The following is a 21,562-nucleotide window of genomic DNA, read 5'->3' as shown; positions in this document are numbered from 1 at the left end:
TTAGCTCTGTTGCCTGCAGCCCTTTGCTTCTGAGCTGCCTAAATGCCTGCCCTATTGCTGCTTACTGCTCTGCAACTGCTTCCTTGAAGAGTTACTCCCCCAAGGGTAGCTGCTACCTGGGTAACTACAGGTCTGCCTGCTTGTTGGCAGCTGGCTTATTAGCAGTTAGCTTCCCAGAGACAGCTCAGCCTGCTGTCATCTCTTCATAGATTTCATAGCTTTCCTAGATGTTAGGTCTGGAAGGGACCTTGAAGATCATCAAGTCCAGCCCCCTGCTCCAGGGGCAGGAAGTCAGCTGGGGTCAAAAGATCCCAGCAAGATAAGCATCCAAAATTTTTTTTAATGAGTCCAGAGTAGGTGCCTGCACCACTTCTGGAGGGAGTCTATTCCAGGTCTTGGGGGCTTGGACAGTAAAGACATTTTTTCTTATGTCCAGCCTAAAGCTGTCTTGGAGGAGTTTATGACCATTGGTCCTTGTTTTTCCTTGGGGTGCTCTGGTGAACAAACCTTTGCCCAGGTCCTGATGTACACCCCTTATGTACTTAAAAGCAGCCACCAGGTCCCCCCTGAGCCTGCGCTTTTCCAGGCTGAAGAGTCCCATGGCTCTCAGCCTCTCCTCATAAGGCTTATTTTCTTGCCCTCTGATCATGCGAGTGGCTCTCCTCTGGACTCTCTCAAGCTTCTTCACATCCTTCTTGAATTGTGGAGCCCAGAATTGGATGCAGTACTCCAGCTGTGGCCTCACCAAGGCTGAGTACAGCAGAAGGATTACATCCCGAGATTTACCTGAGAAACATCTATGGATGCAAGCCAGGGTTTTGTTTGCTTTTTCAGCTGCGACGTTGCATTGGTGGCTCATGTTCATCTTGTGGTCAGTCATGACTCCAAGTCTCTTTCAGCAGTGGTGCTAGCAAGTGTAGCACTGCTGAGCCTATAAATATGCTATGGGTGTTTTTTCCCCGAGGTGGAGTACCTTACATTTATCAGTGCTGGACATCATCAGGTTTGTATCCGCTCACTTACTTAGTTTATCCAGGTCAGCCTGGATCACTAGCCTGTCCTGAGGCATGGACACTATGCCCCAGAGTTTAGTGTCATTGGTGAACTTAGCCAGTGCACTTTTGACACCAATGTCCATATTGTTGATAAAGATGTTAAAGAGAACCGGTCCAAGGACAGAGCCTTGGGGGATGCCATTGGTCGTGAAACACCATAATGATTCGCTACCATCGACCACTAGCCTCTGGATCTGACCTCGTAGCTAATTTCCCAGCCATCGGACTGTGATGTAGCCGAGGCCACAGTTGGCCAATTTTTCCATGAGGAGGTCACGGGACACCAGATAAAAGGCTTTTTTTTTAAGTCCAGATATGTGATGTCAGTCTCTTCTCCCTTGTTCAGGTGATATGTCACCTGGTCATAGAAGGAGATGAGATTGGTCAGGCAAGACCTACCCGCAATAAACCTGTGCTGGCTGTCCCTCAGGACATTGCCCTTAGCCAGGTTATCCAGAAGGGTCTCCTTGATAATTTTTTCCAGAATCTTACTGGGGATTGAGGTCAAGCTGATTGGCCTGTAATTCCTGGGATCTACTTTCCACCCTTTCTTGAAGATGGGTACTACACTGGCGTTCTTCCAGTCCTCAGGTACTTCACCTGAGTGCCATGAGTTTTCGAATATTTTTGCCAGTGTTTGGGCTATGACACCTGCCAGCTCCTTGTGCCTCCTCCTAGGCTGACAGGGAACACCTAGGGGACCCAAGCAAGGGGAGAGGAAATGGATGGGAGGGGAGGTGCCACTGAGCATGAAGGGCAAGTGAGGGGATGACAACCGTTGGTGGTGGGGTGAGGAGGGGGATTCTCACCTGCTTTAGAAACTTAAAAACAAGTCCCTGACAGAAGCGCCTCTGGTGTGATCCAGACTCCATGGGCAGCCTTGGCCTCTGGAGTGCAGAACTACACAGTAGAAAGGGGTGGTTGGCATCTGCACCCTCTGGACATGTCCAAGGCTATAAGCTATTATTATGTAGGATTCTATAATGATACAAGTGTATCGAAAGCAGTTCTTTCAGGTCTGAAGTTACAGCAGTGCTACAGGAGCCTGCATACACTGTAACAGCTGATGTGATCTCCTGCAGGCAGCACCCTCTTGCCTTTTCAAGTGGTTAAATGTTACATTTGTTCATAACTTCACTTTGTTTTACTTTTAGGGTGTGTGCGCACAACACACCCTTTCTACAGAAAAGTTGACTTTGGATTTTACTTTGGTGTACTTTACTCCATAGTTAGGAGCTAACACCACAACCAGCTTTCCCAGTCTGTCTGTAGAATGTGCTGTTACAGCACCTCTCCACTGGGTAGTGAGAGACGATTTGCATTAAGCAAACATCTACCCTCAGATGAAACTGACTTTTCCCAATATTACATTTTGGGAAAGACATGTGGGATCCATGGATTTTTATGGGTCCATTGTGGGGAGTGTTGATTGTGGAAGCAGTGGAGATGTGTTGACAGGTTAAAGCATCTGTTGCTAAGGCAAAGCTGTGTCCCATTTGATGTCTGGTGAGCAGTGGGGAGTTTGCTTCCTGTGAACTGGGCAAGGCTGGGGGGTTTGGAAGTGAAGGGGCTTGGAATATTTCTCTTGGCCTGGTCTAATAAATTGTTTGATGCTTCTTCTGATCAATTCCAGTGTGGGGTGGTAGGTGACCACCAAGAATATATGGTCACTGGAGGGAGGGGGGGTTCTTTTTATATTGTAACAGGTTACTGCGGAGTATTTAAATGGCTCTTTCAAAGATATTTCTGTTTTTCTACTGGCGTGTCCTTGTTTAAAGGCTACACATATTGATGGGTTTCGTTCTTCCAGTAAACAATTCTTTGTCTGCTACCCCTGAAAATTTCCCTCCCCTCCTCCATCTTCATGGTTCTACTCTCAGCTGTATTTGCTTGCTTCCCTCCTCAGATCTGATGAAGAATGTCTTGCATTTGAAAGCTTGTCTGACTTTATTCCAACCATGGAGTTGGTTCAATAAAAGATGTCACCCGCCAAAAAACCCTTGCCTCTCACATAATTCCTGAACTGTCATGGCTACTACAGTACTGTAGCATTACCGCTTATTTTCCTACTAATTTCCTCCTTTCCTCTTAATCAAACAGCAGTGACTTTTGGCACAAGAAAATGTAACTTCTGTGTTTTTTTACTGCTTTGTCTTTGTGTGCATCGTCTTTGTGGATCATATGGATGTTATTCCTAGAATGTAATTAGGTAAAAAATGTGCACCCTCTGTTGGCTGGCTACAGGAGAAAACATTTTGAATTTGAAAAAATGGTGGATTTTGGCATTACTTAAGCCCCAGGAAACTATGTGCAAAAAAATTCAAAATGATGCACAGGAAAGTTCAAAATTATGTAAAATTAATTACTTTAGTTTAATTGTAAAAAAATAAATAAATTATAACACTATTTGAAACTTCTTTAGAAAATATATGCAGTTACTTTGTATGGTTGGGGGTGTGTATGGGGGATGTAGGTATGTGTGGGGTTTGTAGGCAGGTTTGGGGTGAAGTTTGTGGGGGGGTTGTGAAGGGATGTGGGTGTGTGCGTGTATGGGGTTTGTAGCTGAGTGTGGGCCCCCGCCCCACTCCATGGTACACAACCCCTGCCGCCGCCACCAGCTCAGCAGCAACAGGCAGGCAGTGGCCCTCAGGGTGCTCATGGCTGTGGCAGGCAGAGGCCCCGGCAGCTCATGCCTCTGGTTGAGTCCTACGGCCTGCATGTACTGGTGCAGTCAGCCCAGCCTACTGGCACACCTTCAAACCAGACCAGGCTGGCTCTGTGCAATCATGTGGGGCTTGTGGCCCTGCAGGCAGGAGCCATGTGCCATCAGGCTGGGTAGACTCCGTGCCTCCGTGTGTGGCTTCCTGCTTAAGTGCTGAAAGGCCCATGAGGAGGCACAGACCAGGAGGAGGCACAGAGTCGGCCAGCCCAGCCCGATGGCATGTGTACCGCATGCGCCATTGGACTGGGCAGGCTCTGTGCCTCCACATGGGGCTTCCAGCACTCTAACAGGAAGCCGCACGTGCAAGTAAGCAGGAGCCTGCCTAGCCCGATGGCACATAGCTCCATGCCTACATGTGTAGCTTCCCACCCAGTCTGATGTTGCCTGGCTCCCAGTCCGTGCACCATAGGGCTGGGCCAGCCTTCCACATGGGACTTCCAGCACTCCAACAGGAAGCCGCACATGGACCCACAGAGTCACATGCCACCAGACTGGGCAGGCTCTGTGCCTCCACATGTAGCTTCCTGCTGGAGTGCTGGAAGCCCCACGTGGAGGCACAGAGCCAGCTGGCCTGGCCTAATGGTGCATGGCCCACACCCACCCACAAACCCCACCCCTCCTGTAGGCAGGAGCTCCCCTCCCCACTTACCCAGGATCCAGTTGTACAGCTCTGTGCCTCCATCATGGAGGTGGAGGCACAGAGACTCCCATGGTTAAATTATGCAAGATTATGCAATTATGCACGGTCATGCCTTTTATGGGCAAAATTACATGGGTGCATGATTGCATAATTCCCTAGGGTGTAATTACTAAGAGGAAAAGAAACAAAAGCAGGCCATTGAACCCTTGCGTCATGAATGGATTTATACTATTCAGTACTTAAGAGTAGGTTTTAAAGGCAATTCCCTGTTAGGGTCAGTGGCAGGAATTTCTTCAAATATAATCATTTTAAATAGCTCCATCTTTGTTAGGAAGGACAAGCAAAGAGTGATTAGTGCTAAATGCAGACAAGAAGTTGTGATGAACACAATTCCCAAAACTCAGTGTATAGGAGAGCAGTATTTTTTGAGTGACACACCAAGTGTATGCTGTCCCATCAGGGTATTGGTGTGGTGGTTGCAGGGTACAGATGCAACAGTTAGCAGTAGTAGACAGAAGAATGTAGATTTAGATTTGTACACAAAGCTGTATTTTACTGAACTCTGGGAACATAGCTATGAGTTTTGCTTCCATTCCTTTTTTTTTTTTTTACTGTTAATTTATTTTTGCTCAAGGCAGCGACGCTAACTACCATGTACACGTTATAAATAAAAAGAGATTAAGAAAAAATATCCTGAGTCTGTGAACTCACTTGTCTCCCAAAGTCCAAAGCTTCTTCACTGTTTGAAGCCTGGGACACAACTATTTAATTACCAAGTGACAGAACAGCTCTTTTGTTTAACATTAGAACCACACTAGAACAGGTTTTAGTTAGATCAGATATTGGATAATATGTTTGAGTCTGACTTTCTGCTCTAGTGCTATTGCAGAAACATTTTAGGTTCCCTTGACACTTACTCCTGGAGTGTAAGTGTTTTTATTCTTGCTATTTCTATAAGGAAATGACATCTGAGGAGAACTGCATGCTAAATATAATCATGGGAGTATGTGGTTTATGGCATAATTGGGTTATCTCCACTTTGATCGTTGTTTTTTGGCCCTGTCATTAAATGCAAGGCAAGGACTAAAGAGGATTCCTGTTCACAATGGGTATTGCTTGCTCTTGGTTCATCTGTTGTTGTTTTTTTCTCTCAAGCATATCAGCTTGATTTATGAAGCTGACTGTAAATAAATTCTGTATGTGATATTATTTCAGCTTAAGATGCATCAATTATGCAAATGAGAGAATAAAATACTCTTAAGGCCGTGGCTAAAAGGGGACAACAGTTTTCTTGGCTTGAGTTGAATTAGTTATAAATATTTTATAGCTGACTTTCTGCTACCCAGGTATACCCATAGATTAGCTTGCCCCCATTCATAAACCTACAAACTGCTCCAGCAAGCATTTAGCGTGCACTGAGCTTAAAGTTTTAAAACTTAACTTAAATATAGACAGGACTGAGAGTGGGACTATGTCATTCTGAGGCTAGATTAAAATTTCTGTGATAAGTAGAATTGGGGATGTGACAGTGACAACTCTTTATAAATAGCAGGGAAATGTTGTCAGTGGAGAAAAAGGGCACTGCCTTTCATGGTGTGTACCCTTCTAAATGGAAAGAAAAGGAGGATCCACCTTGGGTGGTATAAACCAGCAGAGCTCCCTTGAGTTTCTGCCCATGTATAAGATAGCTCTGGTGTGATCTGCTAAATTCAGACAGGAGGTGAGGAGGAAGCTGGTGTTGCTACTGTGGTGTGAACAGTGAGGTGGATGTGCAGTAAAACCTGATCCATGACAAGAGGCCCAGATTGACCGTTTTGATGACAGACATATGGGTAACAGGGAGTTGGCAATAGTGCTTCTTTCTGATGTCAGCAGCAGCTTTGTCTTTGACACTGCAATTTACATCACCTGGACATCTAATGGTGCATGATCTAGAAAAGAGGTTTGTGCACACAGTGGGGAACTTGTTGCCTCTATTCCCTATAGCCTCTATACAAATACTCGTTGATCAGGAATCAAGGACTTTGGGTTAACAGTAGCACAGTTCCATGTTTCCCAGCACCTGCTGTAGTGACAAATGATTTTATTTAAAGAACAAAAATCAAAGCAAGCAATAGTGAAAACTACTAGAAAATTATTTGAGGAATGTATTTTGACAAGTTTGCACTGGCTTTATGTGCAATTCATTCATATTTGAAAAGAAGCATGGAAAAATTAATGTAGCCTGGGACAGACTAAGACAGAATTCAGCCCACATATTTAAAACCTCTCTACTCTGTCCCTACCTGTAAGGAGTGCAGCTAAGCATGATCCTGTAATTTAGTGATCCCAGGCTCATAATGATATTCTGATCTGGGGACTTGTCACCAGGGGTAGACAATTCCCCAGCCCCTGTTTCAAGGAATCCAGCAAGAGGCCTGGAGGTAGACCCAGTGCATCAATAACAAAAGTCATGGCAGTAAATTTGACCCCATATAGAGGGCCAAGTTATCCCTTTGAGTTAGTGGCATCCATGAGATAGTGGGGCCATGCCTTCCTTTTCCTGTCCCGGTTCTAGAATTACCAATGAAAAGGAGGTGAAATAATACTAGTGCCAATAAGGGTGGCAAGGGAATCTGTTCTCTTGCTAGTAGCCGTGACGTGAATGCTGAAGTAGTGACACCCTGAGTCTCAAACAGGAGGCCAGTTTATCATGAGAGTGTGCAGCACTTGCTGAACTTGTGTGGAGAAGTTGTCCCTTCCCCCGTGACCCCATAGAAGCCTTCCCAGCCAGCCTGTACTGGGTCTTAGAACAGGAAGATGGGAATCCACCAGTAGTAGTTTCCCTACATGAAAGGTGCTGTCTACTTCCCTGTGACAGCTATTCCCTCCTAATGCAGATGTTAGCACTGGACACCTGGGGAACCTGTGCTGTAAATCGGGAAGCAAGGCAGGTATCTTAAAAGAGTGAGTCTCAAATATCTGGTAAGGAATTGTTTAAAATCCTGATTGAGTCAGAATTCATAGGAGTTAAAGCACTTGTTAGGCTGAAGTGTAATCAAGAGAACTGGTTTCAAATAGTATTTATGTAAAACTCGGAAACAAGACCTAAGAAATGCAGAGAAAACTGAAAGCAGTTGATAAGTTGAGATGGTTTAACAAGAGAAAAAGTAAAGAGTTTGTATCAAATAGAATATTATAGAGTGGTGAGCAAGCTAAACTGAATTTTAAAAAATGGACCAAGGCTACAACAAATATTTTAAAGCCAACCTTAATATTTTGGATTTAAAGAAGAACTTCTATGTACTGTTTCATTTACAGTGTGAGCCAAGGAAGGAAGTGGAAGTATCCTGGGGTGCTTTTGTTGTCACTGAGTGCAGACAGAATTGACAGTTTTCACCTGATCTGGCAACAGAAAGCACTTTATAGCTGTGACCAAACACAAGTACATGGCTGCAGACTGCTTCAAAAATGGCCATTCGGGTGAAAATCCTCAGGCTCAAATGAAGACTTTTAAATAGTGTCTTCTGTAACTTGTGTCTGTGCTGCCTTCCAGCCTGTTGTTGTTTCCAGAATGGGAGGGGGGAAAGGGAGCAGAGGGAGCTCAGTCAAGATTTTTTTCAGCACCTGCTAAGGGGTGAGGTGGGTGAATTGGAGCCCCCCCCCCACACACTTTGGGGGGGAGGGGCACTTCAGTTCACCTACCCCATTCCAGAGTGAGAGGGCTCCAGTTCACTCACCTCACCGTCCAGCACTAGCTGGGCTCCCTCTGCTCCCTTCTCCCGCCCTCCCCCCCGCATTCTGAAAACTTTGCAGGCTGGCAGGGAGGAGGGGTTGTTGCTATGAGAAACCAGCTGCAGGCTGCAGCCAGCAGGTAGATTCTCTTCCCCCCTGGAACCAGCAGTGAACTTCTGTTTGGTCCAGGGGATGGTTGTAACCCAGAACACTTCCTGTGAAGCATGCCCAGTTACACCACAGAGCTGCACTTCTGTCTGCACCCTGAATTACTAGAGATTTGAGACCTTTTCATTCGAGCAAGGCTTAGTTAAACATCCAGACTTGATTTGTAGTGACCTTTGTCCATCACTGTTATTAAAATGAGTGACAAAAGTATTAACTAATAAATATGCATTTTCTGGGACAGTGGAGAATATATCAGTAATCACATGAATATCTGTTGATGGACTACATTTCTTCAAGAATGAATTTTGTATTTTCTCACCGAAACATTGTTTAATTATGTGTTGTCCCCCCTCCAAGAATTCTAGGAAACCGAGTGGCAGAGCTGGAGAAGAAATTAAGGACATTGGAAATTTCTGGTTTGTGGAGTCTTCCAGGTTAGTAAAAAATCAGGAAAGCAACTTCTTCAACTTAAAAGAAATTCCTTGAGTATGAATTCTATGAGAAACTTGCAAAAATGTGTTTGTTTTTAAATGTGACCATTAGTTTTGAAAAGTATTCAACACATTTGGAAAATCAAGCCCTTTGAATGCAAGTCTTTTGGGCACCCAAAATGCTTAGTCATTCCTAAAAATGTTTACTTCATATATCATTCTAATTTATAGCTATTGTATATAATAGAAAAAAATCATTTTCAACACATGAAACAGACAAATTATTGCCATAGTTTGATGCTGAAAAGTATTAAACTGATTTAAGCTTCTTGTATAAACTGATTATAGCTATGATTTTCTGCAAGGCTTATTTATTGTGTACTTGTTTTGAGTAACTAAAGTAACCTTGTATTACTTGCAACATTTATTGATAATTTCTATAGAATTTTTTAAACTGAGAAACTGAAAATGTAAAGGATCTTAGGATTTTTGTGGGTGATATCTTCCAACCGTGTAGTTGGTCCAGTATAAGATATCACCCAGAAAAATCCTTGCCTCTTGCATATCTCCTGGACCATCCTGGCCACAGCAGTACCCTTAACACTACCACAGGGATCTTAAATGATCTAGTCCATATCTGCCAGAACAGAACATTTTCTTAATATTTTTTTTGGCTTTAAATTACTCAAGTAGAGGGAGATTTAAGCTACTGCTTACTAGGCTGGCTTGTTTGGAAAATGTTCAGTATTCAGCTTTTGTTTATTTTCCTCCCATTACATCTAGTTGTGTCTTGTTTTAACCATTGTGAATGATTCCACTTCCTCCCTAGTGTTTGCACCATTCTGCTGCTTTTGCCTAGTTTCCCACATTTGCTACCATGTGCAGGAACTAATATAAACAAGGCTACAGGTGTTTTAACACTGTCAGTTAGGTCAAAACTTTTCACAAAATTTAAATAGTCAGCAATTTATCTGGAGTCCTGGTAACAAACCTAGTCAGGTCAACTCCAAGTTCTGGTTTTCCCATATCTTCTTGATGGGAGATGCCAATGTAATATTTATACTGGAACTCTGTATTACAGGTTAATATGCTAATAGAAATATCATGTAAACTTTAACCTGTTCAAATTCAACCTGTTGGTGCTTTTTACATTCTTTCAAAAATAGGGTTCATTGAAATTTGTAGCTTAATAAATGCAGTGTTTTAACTTTTGTGAAAGTATAAAGAGTAAAATAGAACAGTTGGGACACTGAGAATGTCTTGCTTCATTGTTGGTCTATTTAGGTAAGATCTCAAATTAATATTTATACAATAACAACTGTCTCTTTCCTTCCTTTCTTTTGCTGCCTGAAGGCCTGAGCTACAATGTCTCAGTGGGATTTGGGAGTAGGTTCTGCTTGACGTGTATATTTTTAGTAACTAATTTTAGCAGTACGTTAAATATTGTCACTGCATGTAAATAAATGGAAATGTTATCTGAACATTTTTATATCTGTCAGATTAAGATGTTCAACTGAGTGAGTTAGATGGCCACAAGGGAAACAGAGTGCTGTGCAAGGCAGTTCTTTTAAATTGAGGAAAATGGTAATGAAGGATGATACTAAATAGTTGTAACTGAATTTTACACTGGATTGGTAGTTCTGATGAACGGTGGGGTTTACTTCTGGATTTAACCAGACCAGTAAATCAGGACGGTGTTTTTGTTTGGGATCTACCATAAATTTTCAATGGGGGTATTCTTGTCAGAGGGTTGTAGACTGGTTTCTGCTCTGTCAAACAGCACGCAATTTTCATCTGTGGTTGGGACTATCATAATGGACCCTGAGGCTGAATGTGGGTTTAGGTGAGTAAGTGGTGAAGGCCTTAGAGCACCTAATCTCATTTATGCTAGAGTTCAAACAAAATATAATCACTTAATTTGCAGCGAGTTGATTTTGTTTTTTTTGTCAGTGTAAAGACTTGCTGAGGAAAACTGATTTTTCAATCATGCTTAGGGAAGGCTACATCTACATTGCCTCCTCGCTGAGCCTGCTCTCCAGAAAAGGCCCCTCCACTTCACCCACACATAAGTGCAGCAAATGGTTCTGGACTTGGTAGGGAGGCCCATAGACCTGGTTAGAGCTGCCCATCAGTCTAGATCAGGTTCAGGTGGTGACCGCTAGGAACATTATCAATAGAACATATTTTTTCACCACTCCCCATCACTGTGCTACTGGAACATCTTCCAAGTATTTAAAAATAGAAGTACCATATTTTCTTGCTTATAATCTGCACCTTTCCACCCAAAGCCAGCTGGGGAAAATTGGGGAGGCATTAAATATGAGAAAAAGGGATCCCCTCAGGTCCAGAAGTTTAGTGTAGGGGTGGGAGGGCAGGGCAGAGTGACGGCAGTGATAATTGCTGCAGCTCTGGGAGTCATGACAGTTAACACTGCCACTGCTTCCTTCTCTGTCCCCCAGCCACTAAATTTCTAGACCTATGAGGAGGGATCTACTAAATTCATGGTAGAAGTGGGTTGCACAGCAGCTCCTTTAATCTTGCAGGTTCCCCTGTGCAGGGCCCCTCCTCCCCATTGCTGATTGGCTGAGGGACCCTGGTGGCCCTGCTGCTTGTTGCTGACTGGCTGGGAGGCAAAAACAGGTCCATATTTAAAACGACTGTTTTTGCGTCCCTGCTGATTAAGGAGCAGGGCCCCTCTAGCAATCAGCGAGGGAGAAGGGGGTGTTTTGCACAGGGGACTGCAAGAATAAAGAAGCTGGTGTGCAGCCCACTTCCTCCATGAATTCAGTAGGTCTCTACCTATGGGGGATCTTCTATCCCATCCATGCACCACATCAGGCCAGTGAATAGGGTTGGTCCATGGCCAGAGCCAGTGTGCTGAGTCTGACCTAACACATAACCCTGGACCTGATGTGCCAGGTCCAACCCTGTGTGCTGGCTCCAGAGCCATGTGTCAGGTTAGACTTGGTATACCAAGTCTAGGACCACTAGTGTGCTGGCTGTACAGTCAAGTGTTGGGTCGGACCCAAAATATGTCTCCAGAGCCAGCGTGCAGCCTTGGACTTGGTGGGCAGCCTTGGAGCCAGGATATGGGATCACACCTGGCACATGGGTGGTCTCAGACTCAACATGCTCTCAGGCTGCACAGCCTCAGACCTTCCATGCAGCCCTAGACCTGCTGTGCTAGATTGGGCTCACCATGCAGCCCCAGACCAGGTCCCTGGTCCCCATCTGATGCGTGGAGTTGACAACAGGCTCCCTAGCTGTGGCTACTCAGATATTTACCCAAGGCAAGATCTTTTTTTCTTCATGATACCTTTTAAAAATAGGGTATATTTTTAAAAATATTTTAAAAATAAAGTGAATATCACACGCTATAAAAGTAGGGTGTTATATTCAGAGTGAGTTATATGCAAGAAAATATGGTAATATTTGCTTCCTTCTTAAGTCATCCTATAGTTGAACTAGCTTGACAAATTGTAGATGTTTTGATTGCTACCTTGTATGTAACGAATGAAAGAAATGTGGGTAACAAACAGCAAGAGTTTTGTGCTTTTTTAGAATTGGCTCAGGCCCTGGGAAAGTTTTGCCCTCTGCAATTATAGGTCTCCCTTTGTGGCTGATGTACTAGTGGAAGTTGACTGGTCATGAGGACATGGTTTTACATGGAGAGGTCTTGGGCACTAATTTTTTTGGATCCCATTAATATGAGCTCATCTTCACTTAGGATGAAACAAAGAATATACTGTTTCAGTATCCTGGGAGCCTTTTATTTGCTGCCTAGGTATTGGAGTGATTGGTTCACTAGACAAATATGCATAGAAAGTGTCAGTCTAGCTCTCTTAGACATTAGTGTAATTGGATACTTCGTTGCAGCTTTATTTACTGTGCTCTGAAATACTAATTCCTACTGCAAAAGAATTGAGCAAAAAAGAAAATAATTTTGAACAACATTTCTTCTTGTGACCACAAGAAATGCTGCAGATGCTTTTGTTTCTAAACAGTCATTAACTTAGGCCAGTTGAGAAGCAACATTGATATTCTCTGCAGGTGTTAGGTACACCGGTGGTGGCCATTATGGGAGCCTTTCTAGAAGAGCTATTTAAATGCAGGCAAAAATTTGAGAGGGATCAACCAGGTTACACTTGGGAAAACAATATTCCTCTGGTGAAAGGAACAAATTAGCTTATTGTTCTACCTTGTAGCTTCTCATTCACTTGCCCATACATTTTTAACTGAACTCCCCACCCCCCCCCCCCCCCCCCCCCAAGAGGTTCACTAATGGACTGTGCACATTCCAGGAACTGTGCTGAGCAGTGTAGCTTCCAGAGGTAACCTGGTTCAGTCAACTAATTCAGGTTTCATTAGTATACCCCAATCATGCTGTGCTTTTGCAACACTCTAGCCTCCTACTTAACAAGGACATGAATCACTGTTTCATTTTATATAAATAATACCACTTGGGCCAGTGAAACAATACTGCTTTAATGGTAGATGGCAATCTAACCAGTACATGTGTAACCAGTCAGTTTCAAAATAAAATGTTGTGGAAGTGTGTGTGTAATTGCTGGTGCAAGTCAGCACTTTTTGTCATTTAATATTTGAATTGGAAGCCACAAGAGTTGCAGGCCTACATTTACTTTCTTGCTTCTGAGATGATTTTGCGAGGTATTTAGCACAAATAGCTCCTCTGGCAGCTACTTTCTTCAGGCTGAAAATTACCCTTTCCATTCTTTAATCTCACTGGTGATTTAATCACTTCTCCCCTGTCACATAGATCTTCCATGTGTACTGTTCCTCTTCCTACCAGCACTGCCCCTTTGACATTGACCTTGTGCCCATCTCTTTGCATAGTCTTGCTACTGTCATGGGAAACTAAGTGACTTTTTTCCCACTTCAGCTTTTGGCATTTGGAGAAGCCCTCAAATTTTTAGCTAAAAATGTCTCCTTTTGGCTTTACATTATAGTTTCTCTCTCACTCGGCTATTTGTTAATTAACTGCTTAATTGTATTATGTGCTATAGAAGAAGCAGAGTGCAGATGCAAATTCAGTTGAAGCTTGTTGTCTAATATCCTGACAGCGTCAAAGTGTCTCAAGAATTATTTATTTGTATTACTGTAAACATGTACCTCAGCAATGTCAGAGCCTCATTGTATCAGGCAGTAGAAAAACAGGGAAAAGTCCTGTCCCCAGACACATACAGCCAAGATCGGTAAACATGACTAGAAATGTTAGGGTTCTATCTCAAGACACTTTAAAGCAGGGGCGGGCAAAATATGGCCCAGAGACTGGATCCAACCCACCGGGCACTTTCATCCAGCTCGCGGCACCGAACAACTAATTGTACCCCACCCACCTCTTCTGCCAGCAAGGGTGGGAGTGAGGCGCCCATGTAAACACCCCCCTGCCAACATACCCAATTGTGCCTCACTCCCACCCTTGTGAGTGGAAGACCCTAGCCCAGCCAGCACGCTGCTTCTGGACAGAGCTGCTGCTGCAGCTGCTGAGGGACCTGCTCAGCTTCCCTGGCGTCCCACTCACTCCATGCACCAAGTAGGGAAGTAGTTGGGGGTGAGGGGGAAACTGCATCTGGGTGGGAGCATGGGGCTGCGGCTGGTGGCAATAGGGAGCCTGCGCCTAGGGGGACGGTGGCAACGCAGAGCTTGGGTGAGCAGGCTGTGGGTGTGAGGGAGGGTGGGGGGGGAATGTGGGGACCCCCTCCACACACAGCCCATGGCGCACAGCTCTGGCAGGCAGCAGCGGTAGCAACAGCAGGCAGAGGCGCTAGGAGCACTCATGCCTGGCAGAGTGCGGCTCCAGCCAGCACTGCACACCACAGCGAGAGGTGCAGCCCAGCCAGTCCACCTCTATCACTGGCACTACCCGCTGCGCATCTGCATCCCCCACACTCGTGCAGCACCGGAGGGAAGCTCCTTGCAGTGGTGTATGTGGCATTTGTAGGGTATGGGCGGGGGGTGTAGGGACCCCCTCCATAATTCTGCCATGGTGCAGCAGCAGCGGGGCGGCACTCAGGGAGCTCATGCTTGGCGCGAGCACAAGCTCCATGAGCGCCCCCACCTGCTGTTGCTGCGCCATGGGGGAAGTGTGGAGGGGGTCCCTACCCCCCAACCTCCCTCATGTCCCACAAATGCCACACACCCATACCCTGCCCTCACAACCTCCCCCACATAGACACCCCCCCAACATACCCTATGCCCCCACATGCACAGCCACACCCCCTCAACCGTAGCACCACCCCCAACCACACCCTCCACACAATATACAAGATTAAGAATTTATTTTATTTTTATTTTTAAGTTATGCAGTCAGCTCTATATTCAGTAGACAAACACAAATCATGACAAAATATTTTTTGTATTAAAATTAAAATATGTTCTAGTAAGTGTTTGACTTCTAGTGTATGATTTGTTGTTTTTCTGGTTCTAAGATGTAACCCCCCCTCCCAAAAGGAGCAGTTCCAGAGGGAAAGGGGGAGGGACTTCTGGTGGCAAAGGTCAGGGGGTTGGGGGCAGGACTTCCAGTCCCAAGATGATGACCAGGCAGTGGAACAACTGTCAAGGAGCAGGGCTACCCTTGTGGTCCTCAGAAGCTCACCAAACCTCATTAAGCAGCCCTCCACCCCAAATAATTGCTCGCCCATGCTTTAAAGGATGAGAGCTTTGGAGGGGAGGCTGTTTTCAGGCTGAGCCAAAAATTGAGGACACCAAAATCACTAGTCCCTCCAGGAAACCCCTAGCCTTGGTTTAAGACTCCCAAGGTTTAAGATCTTGGTTTAAGACAGGTTGCAGGCTATGTCAAAGCTAATTTGAACGTACAGAGTAATGGCGTACTAACTTGTGGTCTTATGTGTTTAATAGAGGTGAGTAGAACAGTAATTGTTTTGCAAACCACCTTACCAGATGTTATTTGTCAGCTGGTATTGTCCTTCAGAATGCCACAGTCATTTGAGCTTGCAAATGTGTGCTATTTCCAGTTTGTCTAGTGTCTTTCCTGATGACCTCTGAGTGCCTTGCATGGTAGAAGGCATGTGGGGTAAGCTGTTGTAGTTTACTTTCACATTGCCATGGAATCTAAACCCCTGCTAGCTAGTCATATACAACAGAGTGCCTGGCCTGAAGAGTTTAGTTCACAAGATTTCATCCACCAAGGAATGGGGCAATTTACTGCTTTCCAGCTGGATTTGAACTAAAATGCACAGAAATGAATTTGGCTCAGTGGATTAAAAACCTTCTAGTCCCCTTTCCCTGCAGTATCAATGTTTGTGTTTGCTGCCCTGATTCTGAGCCATCTCTTAAACTACCTTTTTTTGAAAGAACTTTGGGATAAAATTTTCATAAAGAATAATGCACAAAATTGCATTTGTAATAAGGGAGGTTTTGGCAATGAAAGCGGGATGTAGAGGGTACACGGTCAGTGCTGAATACTTGTTGGTAATGGTGTGCTACTCAAGTCTAAATGCAAATGATCTCTGTATTAGCATAAAGCTTTAATCTAAAAATACTTTTTGCATCACATAGATATGATCTGATTACAGCTGAATGCAAAATCTGGTAGCCTTTCAACAAATTAGAGAACTGTCCTCTACCCAGCAGTGTTGATAGAAATCTGCCCTTTTTTATATTTGACTTGTGCACTTCAGTTGCAGTTTATTGCCTCTCTAACTTCCTGTACTGAACTTTCTGTACTGACAGGTATCACTGTACTTTTTAATGGAAAAAATAGTTAAATTTTAAGATGTGCTTAAACAACACCAAAGTCATTGGTGAACATACAGTTTAATTGGTGATTTAATGTTTCCAGTGCTTTCTTCTTTTTAGGTGGAAAGGATACTATCACATTCAGTGATCCAACCCTGCCTGTTATACAGCGGTCAAGATCACCATTAACGTTCACTGGCAAGCCACCACAGAATGAAGCACAGAGGCATGAAGGTGAGCATCTGGGGTATAGAGGAACATTGTGCTCATAGACTGTTCCCCTTTCATCTTATACTTGGCAGTCATAAAATAAAAATGACTGCCAAGTTTTCATGACTGTATAGCAGAAGGTAAAGATTCAATAAGCCTAAAGGAGTGAATGAACCAACCACAGGTAAAAGGAGGTGGATCATCCCAGTAAAAATGCCAGTATAGGTACTGAAAAATGACTGTCTAATAGATGCACAGTGCTAGAGAAATAGTAAAGCAATGTCACCGATGCTACAAAATGAGATGTGTGTTACTAGCTTCCTTCTATTCTTCCTCTTATATGACAATGAACTGCAGGTAAGCAGACTATGGAACTGGCTTAGAACTCTCCTGCATTATACCTGATCTCTGGATGAAAGGCTTCCTGACTGTAAATGGAAATAAACTCCTCTCACTGATTCTTCTTTTATAGATCTATATGGATGTTGATGAAGCTTTTGATTGAAAAGGCTTTTAACATTTTTTTCATGAGTCTGTCCCAGCTCTATTTGATACCAAGCAGCACGCCAATATTTTAATTGACACACTAAATTTTCTTTAGTTTTATTTTTTTGTGCTGATGGGAAATGCCTTTTGATAGTTGCCTATCAACATTTGAATAAGCTATTTAATGGCCATGAGATCTTTGGTATGCCCAGATCTTATTCAGCCAATCATGAAGGTTCATAAATGCTTTATTGTGCTAATTCTTCAAACTAAATAGATCATGGTTTCATTTTGACTTTATTATCCATGTCATCATCTGATAAAGTTTGACAGCAAGATTGATCATTTTTATAATCTTGATCAGCTGATATTTTTTTGCTAAAATAACTGTATTTAAATATTCCTCTATTGAAAAGTAGTAACTTTATAAATATTCATTTTTGTTTTGAGCACTTAATCATTTTGTTCTAGTTAATTCTTTAAGTGCTGTATTCAGTATTTGGTTTGTAGCATGATATTGTCTTTACCTTCCCTATTTGACATAGCATGCAGTTGGTAGTATTATCTACTAGTAGGCTTGGCAAAATTTGATTTAAAAAAAAAATGTTTTGACATGATATCAATTTCTATTTTTAAGCATTCTGATTTTTTGTTGATTTTAAATTTTCAGTATTGCATGATATTAAGTGTGGGGGCATGCGTACAGACACACACACACAGACATGTGCACATAAACACACCCATTTCTTTCTCCATCCCAGCACGCTGCCCCTGTGCACAGCATCACTGAACTCAGCACCTGCTTTCCTTGTCCCACAGCAGTCGCTGCCCCCTGGCCCCCTCCCACTCTTCAGCAAGAAAACCTCTGGCTGCTGCAGCAGCATCTACCCCCTGCAACCAGCAACTCCCTCTGCCTGCTGGCTTCCACCCGAGTTTGCAAGGGAGGGCCCAGCTGGCTAGCACCCTGCAGACACGGAGCTGCGGAGGCAGGGGCAGGGACAGATACGCACAAACACACATTGCCCAGCTCACCTCCCACCTCCAACTTCTGCACAGCAGGAACCTGCCCTGGCACTGTGGTAGCAGCTTACTTTTACGTCCCCTTTCTATAAATTTTGATTATTACCAATGGAAATAGTTTTCCATTAGTCTGTGAGTGTGAGGTGAGCTTGCCATTTATCAGTGTTTACCAAACAAAATGAGATCCTGCCAAGCCTATCTGGTAGGGCCATGCAATACTTACTATCAGACTGCTTTCAGTTGCTTATAATTGTGTCAGACTTTAACAGTTTGAGCTGACATTCTCCACAGCTTTCTGCTTCAGGTTAATTTCCCCACCCCTGCATCTTTGGAAAATATTGGTTGATGTTTTCCCATGTTAAGATCTGGTGATCTTTTCCATGCTGTGGAGATGAAACTTGAAATGTGATAGGCAGCTAGCTAGCCCTTGGGTCAGGGTTTTATCCATCTGATCCTCCATGTGAAAAATGTCACCAAATCTGACTCAGTTATTCACACATGCTCAGTAGTGACTTCAGAGATTTTAGCTTTTAAATACCAAAAGTCCGTCTCTGCCTGGCATGCTCCCATCCCATCATGGCTTCTGGTGCTTCCCCTCCAACCCGCCACCTCCCCTCTTCCCCAAGTGGCAGTCTGCTCCAGAACAGGGCAAGGAAGGTTCGTTCCTGCAGTGCCTATTCCTATCTGCTCCAGGCTGGGATGGGTCCAAGTACTGAAACTGAGTGCATGGAGCCTGTTTCTCATGTGCTTCCAATGATCCCCTTTGGTGCCCAGAGGGCACAATCTGTTTTGGTCCAGGCTGATGAGACAAAACCTTCATCAGTAGAAGGAAAGGAACAGATTGGGACAGGGAAACGGAGGCTGGGATTGGGAATCGATGAGGGAAATGGGTGGGGCAATTGGCTGGGATGGAGTATCGCTTAGATCTGCCAAAGCATGTGATAGAGGAAGAGATGCTGAGTGGCAGAGTGATAAGAAACAGATTAATGAGGCACTCATGGAGAGAGAGTGGACTTGGGAGCCAGTGAAATAAATGGAGGGGGAGAGGGAGAATAATGAGGTGTGCTCTCAAGGTCCAGACTCTTCTCCCCCCCCTCCCCCAGGAACCCAGAATGAAACCCAAGTTCCTGTCTCACCATTCTTCTCCCAGGAAGTGTCTGGGTGTGTATGCTATCCCCTTCTTGGGCTGGTCCAACCTCCAACAGCTTGTCCTTGTTATCCTGTATAATACGGTAACAAACTGTTATTGCTATCAGTGAATCTGTTAATTCAGGTGGCAGAAGTCTGTGGGATGTAAACCTAATTTGGACCCTTTTGTGCTACATTCTGGCATTTATGGTCAACTAACTAAAAGCTGTTTTCTTCCACAGGTCCACTGCCTCATTCCCTGTGCAAGGTGAATGGGGCTCAGCTAATGAGTAGCTGTTCAGTATGTTTTTTCTTCTTGTTCAATTTGTGACTTCCCATCTTATTTCACTGTATTCAAACCCTGCTCTTAAAACACTGTTGATACTTTTCTCGTGGGCTGTGGTGCTTGTTGCTATAATGAGTGCTTCACAAAATCTCTGTGGTATGATAGGGAACTGAGACATAGATTAAGGTCAAGAATTTCCACTCGTTGTGCCCAATTGGAAATATGTGGGACCTGATCTTTCAAAGTGCTTTGTGTCATGTAATGCTTTTCTATACTGTTATGTATGTTCGTATGTTCAAAGTGCAGCACTTCTGTGTATTAGGCAAAAGGGTCTCAAATTTGGATGCTCAAAAAAGATGACAAAAAATTACGTGATGCACCTGGCAGCACACAGCAACTGTGTGGCAGAGATGAAAATAGGCCGTTCTCCGGGGTAGCAGCATTCCTGGCACTCTTAAACATGAACTTCCTGCAATCCGTTATCTCGCCAGTTGAGAATCTTCCAATGTATTACAGGTGATGCAAGGGGGAGAGAGCTGTCCTGTAGAAGGCAGGTTCCTTTGGTACATAGCCCTTGACTTATCCCCTGAGTAAGTCTGTTCTGTATGCCAAACAAGGCAAAATTATTGTGAGGAAAATAGTATATGCTTGTAGTTTATAGATTTTATTGTAATGTATGTGGCCAAGGAGTGTGACTTATGGGTTACATGGGCAACGTTAATTCAGGCATTTTTGAGCTTTTGGGTGCTTGACTGTTGCACCTGAATTTAATGACGTTTTCTTTTTTTTTTTTCTTCTGTGTACCAGATGAGAAGGTTAAGGGTTTTCTCTGGTACAGAGAAGTTCACCTCTGCATTCTGCCTCCTATGAAGAGCTTTTTCTGAGGTGTTGTTGTAACGGTACATTTAACATGCTTTTCCATTGCTGCCCTGCCTTATGCCGTTACCAGAAGTTGCACATTTTTTGAAGTTGTCCACAAAATCTATTGCAGACTAATTCCATAAGGTTATTCTTTATTGGAGAAAGGTTCATTTGAAGAGTATCATTTTCTAGTGCTATTACTTATCTCTAACCAGAAATTGTACAACTACGAGCTTTTCAGAGAGTATGATCTTTTCCCTAAATGTTGTCTGCCAGCCTTCATCAGCTCCAGCATCTCTTTACAGCAGTCACACTTCTCTAAAAGGAAGACAATCTGAATGAGCTTGGCTTGATAACTTTCTGGTTCTGTTTGGTTCTGATCTCTGAAGAATGGGACAGGGAGTCAGTGTAGATATGTACACAATGATATTTTATTCAAATCAATCTCTTACCATGGTGTTTGGCCACTCAGATTTCACAAACTTACTGACATCAGCATTGTCACTGGCCTTCTTTGTCAGCCCCATTCATACAAATTCAAGTGACTAATCATAGTGTATTGCTGTCCTGTTTCCTTTATAGCACAAGCAATGGGAGAACTAGATGATACTTGCACTGTTACAAATAAGCTGACAGCCCCAAAGGAATCTTCTGAGGTTTCTGAAGCCCATCTAAATAACAGTAACCAAAATAAGCATCTTCACCCCTCGCTACCCCAGTTACCTTCTGAGGAAGAAGATATAAACAGACTTGGAAGTGAAATAATAAAATTAACAGAAGAACAAGCAGCTACAGAACTCGGAGGGAGCAAAACAGGAAGTCCAGCAGAGGGCCAGAGTCCAAGGGGCCAACCAGAGCTCAGTGGTTCATCTGAGGGACAGTCCCCATTATCCAGCCCTGATTCATTTGACCCCACAGAAGCCTCCAGCTCAGAGACTGAGCAAGTCCTGAAAGACAATTATGAAATCTCAGAGAGTGTTTGTGAAAATCTGAATGAGAAAAAGCATGAAAATAGTGAGACACTGGATACTGAAGGACTTGGAGATCTAACTGCTACAGCTGCATGCACAAATAACATCTTGGACCATCCCCCTGTACCAGAGAGTGACAGACCATCAGATC

General features: G+C 43.8%; 1 protein-coding gene across 1 annotated transcript in view; it reads left to right on the top strand.

Moving 5' to 3' along the window:
• CCDC149 (coiled-coil domain containing 149) overlaps positions 1–21,561 on the top strand; it is a gene marked incomplete at its 3' end in the record, with an annotated part of 86,588 nt that extends 65,027 nt beyond the window's left edge. Inside the window, exons 10-12 of the mRNA XM_025205573.1 lie at positions 8,657–8,733; positions 16,570–16,683; positions 21,023–21,561. Coding sequence (XP_025061358.1) covers positions 8,657–8,733; positions 16,570–16,683; positions 21,023–21,561 — 730 coding nt within the window. The remainder of the gene's footprint in view (positions 1–8,656; positions 8,734–16,569; positions 16,684–21,022) is intronic.
• Between the last annotated feature and the right edge of the window lies 1 nt (position 21,562).

This window comes from Alligator sinensis, unplaced genomic scaffold, assembly GCF_000455745.1.
Source record: "Alligator sinensis unplaced genomic scaffold, ASM45574v1 scaffold745_1, whole genome shotgun sequence".
NCBI classification, from domain to species: Eukaryota; Metazoa; Chordata; order Crocodylia; family Alligatoridae; genus Alligator; species Alligator sinensis.
Note: the sequence above shows the minus strand (reverse complement) of the source record. Positions and strands in the feature narration are given on the sequence as shown.